At 39.4% G+C, this 13365-nt stretch overlaps 1 protein-coding gene across 1 annotated transcript in view; it reads left to right on the forward strand.

Annotated features, from left to right (window-relative positions):
* Positions 1 to 13365, forward strand: part of tmem132e (transmembrane protein 132E) — a 447898-nt gene that overhangs the window by 378293 nt on the left and 56240 nt on the right. Inside the window, exon 6 of the mRNA XM_052035543.1 lies at positions 8516 to 8721. Coding sequence (XP_051891503.1) covers positions 8516 to 8721 — 206 coding nt within the window. The remainder of the gene's footprint in view (positions 1 to 8515; positions 8722 to 13365) is intronic.

Below are 13365 nucleotides of genomic sequence, written 5' to 3' on the forward strand. Positions count from 1 at the left end.
AAGAAAGAAGGTGAAAGGGCAGATGTCGTATCTCTTGTATTTACATAGGATGCTACCAAGGAAAGCTGATAAATATGCTTCAGAATGTAAAAGGACAAGGCAGAGGAAGATACGTGTTGTGGCGGAATCATGATGAAAGTAGTGAAAATGCTTGGAGAGTTGATAAGTATATCCCTTGATTCCAGGAAGGAGAAGAGGCGATTGTAAAATGGTGAGAAATAGGACTGACACTGGCTATGTCAAAGGCCCTGTCAATCAAATTCAGGAGAGTCCTTGGCTAAAAAAAATAAAGTGGAAAATGGCATTGTTACAACAGATTGACCAGAGACAAATAAACTGGGACAATAGAATGGTGTCCTTCCGAGAAGATGGGAAAATGCAATCAAGCTGTGGGAGTCATTGGCCTTGTGATATTGACAGACTTTCATTATATCAATGCTTACCCATAGACATTATAAGTACTGGAACAGTAGTCCAAAAGGCATTTCAGCTCAGTATAGTCTTGAAAAGATCCAGGAGTAAGGTAAACAAGGCAAGCTACTGTGTATCTTCTTAAATGATCAGATTGAAAACTCTGAGTGATTGCAGAGTACGAATAGAAAAATCTAATTAAATTAGTTAATTTAATGTCATTAAATTAGATCAAAAGAAAACAAAATATAGAAAGGATAAAAAAAGATGGGAATGAGAGGGAAAGATAGAAACAGGAAGGAAAACTATAAAAGTAATTTATATTTGTATTTAAGTATCTTCAACAATAAAGGAAAAATGAAAGAAAGTCTATCTCCAGTGCCATTGAGGTAGTTTGGCAGCAATTAATCATTTCTGATTACTTTAATGGGTTCTTATCACAAATGTACAGTAATCATGATGCATGGCCTATTGACCTCACAAAAGCCAATGACTCTGTCAACCTAGACTGTGGAGCATCCTTTCCAGATTTGGCTGCCAGCAGAAATTCATCTCCATCTTATTTTTGCTTCATGATGGGACATGCCAGCCTAGATTTAAACAGAGACTATTTCAATGCAGGAATCAGACAAATCTGCATCATTCCTTCCATACTCTTTCTCACCGTAATGCTGCACTTCACCTCCAACAAGCTTCCACTAGAGTGGAGCTAATCTACAGGACAAGTAGGAAATTGTTCAATCTGCATTGCTTCCATTCCAGAACAAAAGCAACCACAACTTCAGTCATTGAGCTACAGTACACAGACAAAACTTGTATATGTGTATCTTTGAAGGCCAAGTTCGAAGTCAATGGACCTTACGGTTATCGTCTATATAACAAGAGTCCTCCTCTACCAACCTGGCCCCACTATAGAGTATCCAATATAAAAGATCCACAGGAAACCCTGGAAAATATGGATTATCTCCCATATCTCAAGAGTTGCCTCTTAACAAAGGCAACCATCGACAATGAAATTCAGTATTACCTTCAATGCACCAGCATTGTCTTTTTATGTCAGACATCAAACTTGACACAAACCTAATGATCTACCCGACCAGCCTGCTCTTCTGTATGGATCTGAGTCATGGAGCACCTCAGCTGGTATCTTAAACTGAGACCACCACCACTGCCAAATGACTAGAAGGAGAAGCAACTCAATGTCAGTGTCCCATGGGGAGAGTCTGGAGTGGGGGTGGGGGTAGGTTGCATTCAGGGAAGGAACACAGTGCAGACTGCAAAATTAGTTTTTTATATTTTTAAAATATAAATTTCACAGGGATCTGTTCTGGGACCCCTGCTCTTTGCAATTTTTATAAATGACTTGGATGAGGATGTGGAAGGGTGGGTGAGTAAGTTTGCTGATGACATGAAGGTTAGTGGTGTTGTGGATAGTGTAAAAGATTGCTGTAGATTACAACAGGGCATTGATAGGATGCAGACCTGGGCTGAGAAGTGGCAGATGGCAGTCAACCCGGAGAAGTGTGAAGTGATACACTTCGGGAGATCGAATCTGAAGGCAGAATACAAGGTTAATGGCAGGACTCTTAGCAGTGTGGAGGAACAGGGGGATCTTGGGGTCCACATCCATAGATCCCTCAAGGTTGCCGCACGATACGGTTGTTAAGAAGGCGTATGGTGTATTGACCTTCATTAGTTGGGGTATTGAGTTCAAGAGCCACAAGGTAATGTTGCAGCTCTATAGAACTCTGGTTAGACCATACTTGGAGTACTGTGTCCAGTTCTAGTCGCCTCATTATAGGAAGGATGTGGAAGCTTTAGAGAGGGTGCAGAGGAGATTTACCAGGATGCTGCCTGGATTGGAGGCATGTCTTATGACGATAGGTTGAGTGAGCTTGGGCTTTTCTCTTTGGAGAGAAGGAGGATGAGAGGTGACTTGATAGAGGTGTACGAGATGATAAGAGGCATAGATCAAGTGGACAGTCAGAGACTTTTTCCCAGGGTGAAAATGGCTAACATGAGGGGGCATAATTTTAAGGTGATTAGAGGAAGGTATAAGTGGGATGTCAGAGGTAATTTTTTTTTACACAGAGAGTGGTGGGTGCGTGGAACGCATTGCCTGCAGAGGTTGTGGAGCAGATACGTTAGGGACATTTAAGAAACTCTTAGATAGCCACATGAATGATAGAAAAATGGAGGGCTATGTGGGAGGGAAGGGTTAGATAGATATTAGAGCAGGATAAAATGTCGGCACAACACCGTGGGCCAAAGGGCCTGTACTGTGCTGTAATGTTCTATATTCCATAACCTTCCTCCCAGGTTATTGACCTTGATGACTTTGCTGACCTCTGTCAGCTGTGTCCTTAGTTGGGACAGAGGTGGGCATGAGTCCATTCCCTCTCCAACGAAGGACACAGCCTGGAAATGTCACCAAAGGTTTCCCTGTCAATCACCTGGGAATACCACACCTTGCACTCTTCAGCACACATGGGAGTTGGTCACACAGTTTCCCCCATATGTCAATGATCGACAAACAATGCCAAACTTACAGAGTACAATCTGCCAACCTCATGAGTTCATCAGCTCTTTTAGACAGCGAGAGGTACATGTTGCAACCACAAACGATCAATGAATCTTGGGCAGACATCCCATCTGATGGTCCAGGTCAATTACTGCTAGATTGGAGAAGAGCTACTGCAATAGCGGCATCCTGATTTCCATGTTTAACAGTGCAAGGGCAATCTCTGGAAGTTGATGTTGGATTTACAAATAACAATAGGTACTATTAGGCTCACTGTTATTTCTACTACAAAATATAGACCATCGCATTATAATGTTGATTGAGTGTATTAGTTCTGATGATAAATGACAATTTGCTGCTTTTTGCTTTTTTGAGAAATTGTTTGTTGGGTGGGTCTTCAGCTCACTGCAGCAACATGCCTTTGAGTGTGGACAATATTCTGTCCTGAAAGCATTTGCATTTTTTGGCAGGAATCTGTTGACTAATTTATGTAACATATGGATAAATGGCACAAATGACTGACACATTTGTGGATGGGGTTCAAAAATTAAATTGGTTACATGTAGGGTCAAATAATGATTGCAATATTTCAATTTTTTAAGGACAACAGGTTACCCAAAAAGTCAAGAGCAGTTTTCTTGGTTCACAATGATAGTTACTGTAATAATATAAAACAAACATATGACCAATAACGGATGTAACAATTCTTTCACATTGAATTGGTTAGTCATACAGTAGCAACAGGATAATTCAACATTCACCATTTTCTTCTTCTTGGTCATTTTCTCTTCAAACAAATCAAGGTATTTTAGCCAAGACAAACCACGTAAGCATTAAATGGTAATATGTTTATTATTGTCACATGTACTGAGATACAGTGAAAAGCTTTGTTTGCATGCCATCCAGACAGATGATTCCATACGTAAGTATATTGAGATAGTACAAAAGGAAAAGCAATAACATAATGCAGAATATAGTGTTACAGTTACAGAGAAAGTGCAGTGCAAATAGTCCTATAAGGTGCAAGGGCCATGACGAGGTAGACTGAGAGATCAGGAGTTCTTTATTGTAGAAGAGGTCCATTCAAGGGTCTTAAAACAGCGGGATAGAAGCTGTCCTTAAGCCTAGTAGTATGTGTTCTCAAGCTTTTGTATCTTCTGCCACATGGAAGGGGGAAGAAGAGAGAATGACCAGGGTGGGAAAGGTCTTTGATTATGTTGGCTGCTTTCCTGCGGCAGCGGGAAAATGTAGACAAGAGTCAATGAAGTGAAGCTAGATTTTATGATAGACTGGGCAACTTTCTGCAAATTCTTGCGGTCTTGGGCATAGGAATTGCCATACCAACCTGTGAAGGATCCATCACAAGCAACTCTTGGCTAGCTGCCTAGTTTTTATCCTTCATACACAAATCTAAATACCCGGTTTCAACAAATCGGCAAATGTTCCCTATCGCTACCCTAATTACCCCAGTCCATTAATAGCCAATCACAAACAGGTGTTTGTGATTGAAGAATTGTGACAGGAGAAATTCCAACTTCTCCTTGAATAACTAACCTGATTCTACTACCTTAATTGACTCAACTTTCTTATCTGTGTGAATGTATTGACATCAGGCTCACCCTCTTTGTTCTCTGCATTCCTTTGCCCAGATACTAGAGGCACAAAATGTCGCTTTTTGAGCTCTGCTAAAACAAAAATCTATGAAGCTCTTAAAGAGTGTTATCCCAACATCTTTCTGTTTGGTACTATTTCTTCCCTGTGCATAACATTGGACTATGTAGTTACTGTTTTAGTGCAATGAATGTCTTAGTCTTTTTGACCATACTTCTCCCAACTAATCCATAACTTAATATCAACGATTTGTATGTATTTCATGTTGAATGGAAGTGGGCATATACCAGTGTTTCATGGGGGATCAATTTTTTTATCATGGGGGGGATACATTTGTATCATGTGGCATGAACTGGTGCCTTGTGGAGAGCACAAATTGGTGTCCTGTGAGGGTATAATTTGATGTTGTTTAGGGAGAAAAAATTTGTTATCATGTGGCAGGTGTTCCTTAATTGGGCATAAATTGATGACACAGAGTGAAGGTGGATGCTTGGTGATGTACTTCAGGGAAAGTAATCTGATGTTTTTACTCAGTCAGGCCAGCATAAGACTCCAGATTGATAACAATGTGCTTCACTCTCAACTGTTCTTTGAAATGGACTAATAAACCACTCAATTGCATCAAACCAGTATGTCAAAAAAAATCATAAGAATAAAAAATAATATGCAGACTGCCCAGGAAGGACCTTGGCACTGGATTTCGACACAATGAAGGCATTCCCACCACACCTGATCCTTAATGACCACCTCGTGATGATCTAGTGACCATGCCTAAATTGGGAAAGCAGTCCCACAGACTCATTAGGCAACAGCCTGACATGCTCGTACTCAATTGCCCAGGTTGTTACATCAGGATTTCTCACTACATGCTGTCCCACTGGCATGATATCGGTTGTATCTTGGCATCTATTGTACCAGTGCCCAAGAAGAGCATGGTGACCTGCTTCAATGACTACCATCCAGTAGCGCTTACATCAACTGTAATGAAGTGCTTCAAGAGGTTGGTTATGGCGCGAATCAACTCCTGCCTCAGAGATGATCAGGATCCGCTTCAGTTTGGCTTCATTGTGATTTCTCTGGCTCTTCAGTCTGCTCTGGACCATCTGAACAACAGGAACTTGTACATCAGGCTGCTGTTCATCAACTACAGCTCAGCATTCAACACAATCATCCTATCCAAACTCATCATCAGGCTTCAAGACCTGGGTCTCTCTCTGTACCTCCCTCTGCAACTGGATACTCAGCTTCCTCATCGGCAGACCTCAATCAATGAGGATTGGTAACAGCAGCTTGCTGACCTTCAACACAGGTGCACCTCAAGGCTGCGTGCATAGCGCCCGCTCTGCTGTCTATGCACACATGACAGTGTGGCTAAGCACAGCTCCAACGCCATATATAAATTCACAGGTGGCACCATTGTTGTTGGACGAATCATAGGTGGTGATGAATCAGCATACAGGAGCGAGATAGAACACCTGGTTGAGTTGTGGCGCAACAACAACCTCTGGCTTAACGTCAGCAAAACTAAAGAGCTGATTGTTGACTTCAGGAAGATGAAGGAGGGCGAACATGCACCAGTCTACGTTGGGGGATCAGCGGTGGAGAGAGTCAGCAGCTTTAAATTCCTGGGTGTTAAAATATCAGATGACTTGTCCTGGGCCCAGCACATAGATGCAATCACAAGGAAGCTGTGCCAGTCTCTTTATTTTCTTAAGAAGGAGGTTCAGTTTGTCACCGAACACTCTAACAAACTTCTACAGATGTACTGTTGAAAGTATCTGACAGGTTGCATCATGGTCTAGTATGGCAATTCGAATATGTAGGAATATAACAAGCTGCAAAGAGTAGTGGACTCAGCCCAATACATCATGGGCACATCCCTCCCCACCATCTGGGCCATGCCATCTTCTGGAAGGCATGAAGCATGAAGAGTTGAAGGTCAGAAGATACAGAAGCCTCAAGTCTCATACTACCAGGTTCAAGAACGGCTACTTCCCTTCAACCATTCGGTTCTTAAACCAACTGGTACACCCCTAATTACTACAACACTTTGACCACTTTGATCACTTTGCACTAAAATGCAATTTTGTGGGGATTTTTTGCACTAATTGTAAAAATTGGGTATAATTTATGTTTTCCTTGTGAATGCTGCTTATATGATGCTATGTGCCTGTGACGTTGCTGCAAGTAAGTTTTTTGTGGCACATGTTCTTGCGCATATGACAGTAAACGTGACTTTGACTTTGACATTCTGTCTGAAGATGGCTCAGTCCTCTGAGTTGTTAATATTGAGTCCAAACCCAAAAGTCTCATGGCATCATGTGAAACATGGCAATTGCCACCTTTCACACTCCATCAAGAGCTTTATCGATAGTCATTCATGTCAATACCATTCAGAAGAATCATGATTAGCAAAAGCAAAGAATGTATTCTGAATTGGGGGAACAAACAGTGAACTTGAAAGCAACAGTGCTCACTATATAGGCTAAGGCTGAAGTACATAGCTGCCGTTCTGGGATAAGGAGATAGTGATAGAACTATATATACAAGAAATAAACCCATAGCATCCCATCCTTTCTAACCTTGTCTATTTCAGATGCATCTGTCATTGACAGCTGTGAGATGAATAACCAACCACACAGTCATGATGGATACAAAGTTCTGGGCCCAATTATCATCAGTTTTGTGGATTCAGAGCATATTTAACAGCTGTGAGCAATGTGAGCCATAAACAGCAGCAAATTTGCATTCCATCACAATCTATAACCTCATAGCCTGGCACTCTATCATTACAATCAAACCAGGACACTAAGCTTAGCTCAGTGAGTAGTGCAGATATAAACATGCCAGTAGCAGTACCATGCTTCCCTAAAAATGAGGTGAAGCTGAAAAATAGAATACCATACATGCTCAACAGCAAAAGCAGCATACAGTAGACAAACCTGTGCCCTCTTACACTCATTAAATCAAATGTAGTCATGCTGCATCCACTTGGTGGTAGACAATTACACAGGTAAAGTGAGGAAGAAGTTGGAAGAACTTCAAAAGGTGTCAGCAGAGACAATCATCTCTAGTAATAATGCTGAGATCCCTAATGTCACAGAAGCCAGTCTCCAGCTGATTCAATTCATCACGTGATATTAAGAATCAGCCAAGAGTACCGATTAAAGCAATAACTATGGGAGCCAACAACTTTCTGGTTGTAGTGCTGATGACTTGTGCTCCAATATAATCTGCACCTCTATCCAAGCTATCCCTTTACAACTACAACATAGGTAGCTATAGAACAACATGTAAAATTTTCCTGTCCACAAAAAGCAGGACAAACCCAATGTGACAAAATACCATCCTATCAAACTATTTTCAATCATCAGCAGAGTAATGAAAGGTATTATCATCAGTACTATCAAGAGCTATCTACACACCAAGTATCTAGATGGAGTACTTCACAGGAAAAGGATGTAATTTACTGGCTTAACAGGAGTTGTTGTGCTATGCATTACTTTCGTTACAGTGATTGGTTATGTAAGAAAGATGAATGAACTGGGTCAAGTTAGCACATCTTAATATTCAAGTTATTCTAACTTTCAAAAATATATAAAAATAAAACTTGCAGGTTTCAAATTTTGCATTTGTTATTTGTATAATTGTTAACAATTTTATTGGACTAACCTCTGATTTCCTCCCAGTTTCCTGAAAACTCCCTTAATTTGGAATTATTAGTAAAGTTGTAGAAAGATTTAGATCAATACTGCGTATTCCCTTCATCAACTATGGAATTTAAAAAAGTATTGTGAGGCAAATAATGAAGCTATTGGTTGTATCAATGCAAACAATATCTCAACAATGGTTATCAGGTTTGAATGGTTAATGTTTGGATTGAATTCTGTATTCTGAACCTAATTTTGATACTATCTAAAATTTCTTCTTGTGCAGATTCCAATTGATTCAGACTCTTCTGTTTTCACATAGGTATCCAAAGGCTGTGACTATGTGTTTGTGAGTGGTAAAGAGTCTCGAGGTTCAATGAACGCCCGGATTATTTTTGACTATGAATATTTAAGTGCCGCACTGGAGCTGACAGTTTGGGTACCAAAACTTCCACTGCAGATTGAATTATCAGATAGTAAACTGAGTCAAGTTAAAGGCTGGAGAGTTCCTATCCTCCCCGATAGAAGGTGAGTGGCCTAAATTTGACTATATCTTACAATCAATCACTAAAATTAATATTGTTCGTTTACTTAGTGGAGAAAAAGGAAAAATCTATTGATTGCAAGCCTTCAGCAAAAATTTCCATGACAGAAACATGTTCAAGGGATTTATTACACATTGTTCTAGATTTATAATCCAGAGAAATTCCATTGCGTTAAGATTAGTGGAGTTACATTTCCATTCAATTTATAGAATGGACCAACTAATTAAACTTCCAGAGTTGAACGATGTTTCTTTGCTGCAGCAATTTATGATCCCATATACCAGTCCGTTGTTACTTTAATGAGGCATTGACCAGTTCAAAAGTAGCAAGTTAATCCCTTCTTAAAAAAAAGGGACTACACACTACTGTTTTAAACATTTGTATTCAAATCACAAAGTTTAATTTAAAATGCCAAATTGTTTACAGTTGATTTTAGCCCTTAAAAACTTGCATTGTTATGACTCATTAAAAACATGAATCAATTAGAAATAATTAATATCATTAAGAATATGGGTCTGATAATGAAGTAGAATGGAGCAGTGTATTCTCTCAGCACCTCTGTACTCAAATATTGAGTAAAACAAATACTCATAACTCGGAAGTTTAGATCACCTGCAGCTCTGTACGAGAAGGCTTTTTTTATTTTTGTCATTCATTTATGCACCCTGCTGATAAGAAGGTTCTTCCATTCTTCAAATGACCTCGTAACAGGATTATCACATTAATTTGCCTTTGGATGAAAACATACATAAATATAATCCAAACAATTAAACTATATAACTAACGTGTTCCTTTTTACAATACCAATCTACTTGATGATTTTCTCACAAATTGCAAATGGTGCAGTTCAGTTTGAATATCCCTAGTAGGTCGTGGCCTTCAATTCAAGGTGTACTTTTCTACACATCTTGGGTTTTAGTGGAAGTTAGAAAACATCTCATTCTGAAAACTACTCATTTACTTCAAAATGATGATCACAAGCTCTGTCTTTACTTTTCCTTCACTTGTTTGGGACATACAGTACTGCTAAGCTTTGGCTTCACAACATCCAAATTCTGCCATATCTGCCCATCATTAATTTAAAAGGTATCTGTGCTACAGTTTCATGCAGTGTATTCTAATAGCAAAACAAAAACATGCAACTTTTATCTCAATTTCACCTCTAATCTCCTTCCTTAGTCTAGCCTTTATAGTCTGAACCACCTTTTCTGCCAAACCTTTTGAAGTTGGGTGGTATAGAGCAGGATGAAATTTGACAGATTCAGCACTAATGAAGTTGCTTTCATTGTCCATTAGAACACTATGAATAGCAAAGATCATCTTCAAATTGAAAATCATTGCTTGAGATATGGAAATAGCCACAGGAATTGCTTCTATCTACTTTTCACATCCAACATGACTCACAGCATTCGCTTTCTGCTTGTACTGTCCACTCAGAGCAAAGTTGTGTGCAGTCAGTGTTAATGCCCATCACTGCACTCTAGCTAAGACCAACTGAGCTATCTCCTTCGATTCACCAAAAGTACCATGCAGCGAATGTGGTCTGTGAAAGTTATAAAGTTCCATCCATATAGATTCTCTGTTGATTATAGCTAAACCTTCTTTGTCTTTCAGTGATTATTGTTGATGTGATTTGGAACAATATCTTTACACAAAATCAGTTTCTCATCTCCATTCTCCATATCGTGTGATAAAACTGCACCAATGCCATCAGAAAATACATCGCAAGAGAGCCTTAACAGTTTTGTTGATCATTATGAACAAAATTGTTAGTTTACCAGCAACTACTTCAGCTTTTGGAATGCAACTTTTTGTTCCATTGTCCAGTTCCACATTGTCTTATGATTCAGCAACTTGTGTAGCAGTCCTAATGCTGCTTAAAGATAGATCTAAATGCACCAAGTCATTTGATCCAACTCGGTGCATTCAATACTGATTAACTTTGTCCTCAACTGGATGAAGTCCATTAGCGTCCATCTTATTACCAAGTTGTATACTTCTGAGGCATTGGTAGAAGTACCATCTTTTGGATGGGAGATTAATCTCAGGATCCATACAGACTCTCAGATCTTCTGGTGTGTAGTGATCTAATTCTCTTTGCTTGACTGTGCTCCAACTTCTCAGAAGTACACCTTCTGTGTTCTCTATGTTCCTGCACTGTCTTTCCAGAAACCAGGGTGTCATCTAGGTAGACAATGACACCTGGCAAACTTTCCATTGTCCTTCAGGTAAATCTTGACGTTTCATAAATTCATCACAAAACACCATGGGGCATTTGTCAATTACAGCTGTTACCTACGGTTTCTTCGTCTTCTTAATCTCTCCCAAATCTGGCTTTACAAGTTCCAGCTGATCAAATTTGATTTTTACCATGGTACAATCAGAAAAGTGAGTTTTGCTCACAATTTCACATTTGTGACTTTTCATCAGAACTGGGAAAATAGTTGAGAATCATTTCTAATGAAAGGTTATTGACCCGAAACATTAGCTGTTTCTCTCTCCTCAGATGGTGAGGATGCTGACTAATCTGCTAAGCATTTCCTGCTTTTTCTATTTTAATTTCAGAAGGACAGTGGTCTTTACATTCTTCCCAATAGGCTCTGCACTACTTGGTTGCTTTACTTTGCCTCCTATCTTTATCATTTATACAATCAACATATCTGATGATAGTAGTTTATAACAGCCAGAGCAGAACTTGTTTATGTAGTATGCATTACGAACTTGAAATGTTACAAAGTGCTTCACAAAAAATTCAGTACTCTTGAAATATTGCACGGAAATTCTGCATAGCAGAAGATCCTGAGAGAGTAGCAAACAATATACCTGAAGAACTCAGCGGGTCAAGCAGCATCTGTAGGGGGAAAGGAACTGCTGATGCTTTGGCTGAAACCCTGCATTTCGTCCAGAAACGTCAACAATTCCTTTCCCCTCAAGGATGCTGCTCAACCGACTGAATTCCTCCAGCACATGATTTGTTGCTCCAGATTACAGCATCTGCATTCTCTTGCGTCTCCATCCTAAGAGAGTATATGAATCCTGTGGTTAACCTCCCATCCAAAAGTTGCTTCTAACAATGCTACATTCCCTCCATACTGCAATAAAGAGCCAAATTAGATTATATCCTCATATATCAGAAGTGGAAATTGAACCCACTGCATTCTAACTCAGGGAGTCAAGAGAGGAACCACTAAGCTCGGGCTGAAACTTAATTATAAATGCTTTTCTGTGCCAGCAACAGATTGAATAAGTAACCTTTCCTAATCTCTGAGTTTATTCATGTGATTTTGATATATTCTATTTAATCAACAATTTCAAATAAATTCACATTGATTCTACTACCTTAATTGACTCAACTTTCTTATCTGTGTGAATGTATTGACATCAGGCTCACCCTCTTTGTTCTCTGCATTCCTTTGCCCAGATACTAGAGGCACAAAATGTCGCTTTTTGAGCTCTGCTAAAACAAAAATCTATGAAGCTCTTAAAGAGTGTTATCCCAACATCTTTCTGTTCTAGTACTATTTCTTCCCTGTGCATAACATTGGACTATGTAGTTTCTGTTTTAGTGCAATGAACATCTTAGTCATTTTGACCATACTTCTCCTAGCTAATCCATAACTTAGCTAATATATCAATGATTTGTATGTATTTCATGTTGAATGGAAGTGGGCATATACCAGTGTTTCATGGGGGATCAATTTTTTTATCATGGGGGGGATACATTTGTATTATGTGGATTGTATCATACAGATTGTGCCCTGTAGCAATGTATGCAGGTGTGCAGATGTGCCAGTCAATTGAGAGGTTGACACTCTGTAAGTTGTCTTAATAAAGTAGCCACAAGCTCCTCTTCCTATTCATCAGATGCCTATGTGCCAAAAGCATGATCAATCTAAGCACACACGTACATGTACACCTACTTAACTTAAAGACCCGGTGTAATGTATTGCCATGTTATGCAATTTCCACTGAGATATTCTGAAGAGATCATGATTACCTGTGGGACCTTACCACCTGAGGGACTAAACTCCTCTGTAGTGTCTATTGAAATAAGATTCCCAAACCTGCATCAACACACATCCTCCAGCCAAACTGAAGAACTGTTGGGAAAACTCTAATGAGAGTACTCAACTTAGCTTCTTAAGGACAAGTGACTTGCCAGAGCATTGCCCTTCAAGACTATAATGCTCTCTGCACACCAACCAGTCTGCATTCTTAAAATGTGCTGACCACACAAAATGTTGTGATGTCTTATTCATACGTTATCTTCATGCTGTGTTGCGTCCTTCTATATGTTTATGACTAGTGCTGGCTTTTGATAGATTTGTGAAACATAATTGGTATCGGTATCTGAGTCCATTAGGATATACCTCATCCAGTGATACACATTTCACAAAAGATAATTTTGGTCCAATTTTTTCCAACAGTTTGTTTTATTAAGGATCTGGTGTGAGTGCTTTAAGACTTTCTGAAGGCCAGTGTAAGATAATCAAGCTGGAGATGATTGACTGTGTACATTTGGTGCAGCAGTCCAGACCAAACCAGAAATTTTAAGCAAAAGCAGAAGTTCCCTCTGCTGTTTTAGACTTTGATAACACTTAAAGTAGAACAGCTAAAATGCCACTCA

This window comes from Pristis pectinata, chromosome 21 (genome assembly GCF_009764475.1).
Source record: "Pristis pectinata isolate sPriPec2 chromosome 21, sPriPec2.1.pri, whole genome shotgun sequence".
In the NCBI taxonomy this organism is placed as follows: domain Eukaryota; kingdom Metazoa; phylum Chordata; class Chondrichthyes; order Rhinopristiformes; family Pristidae; genus Pristis; species Pristis pectinata.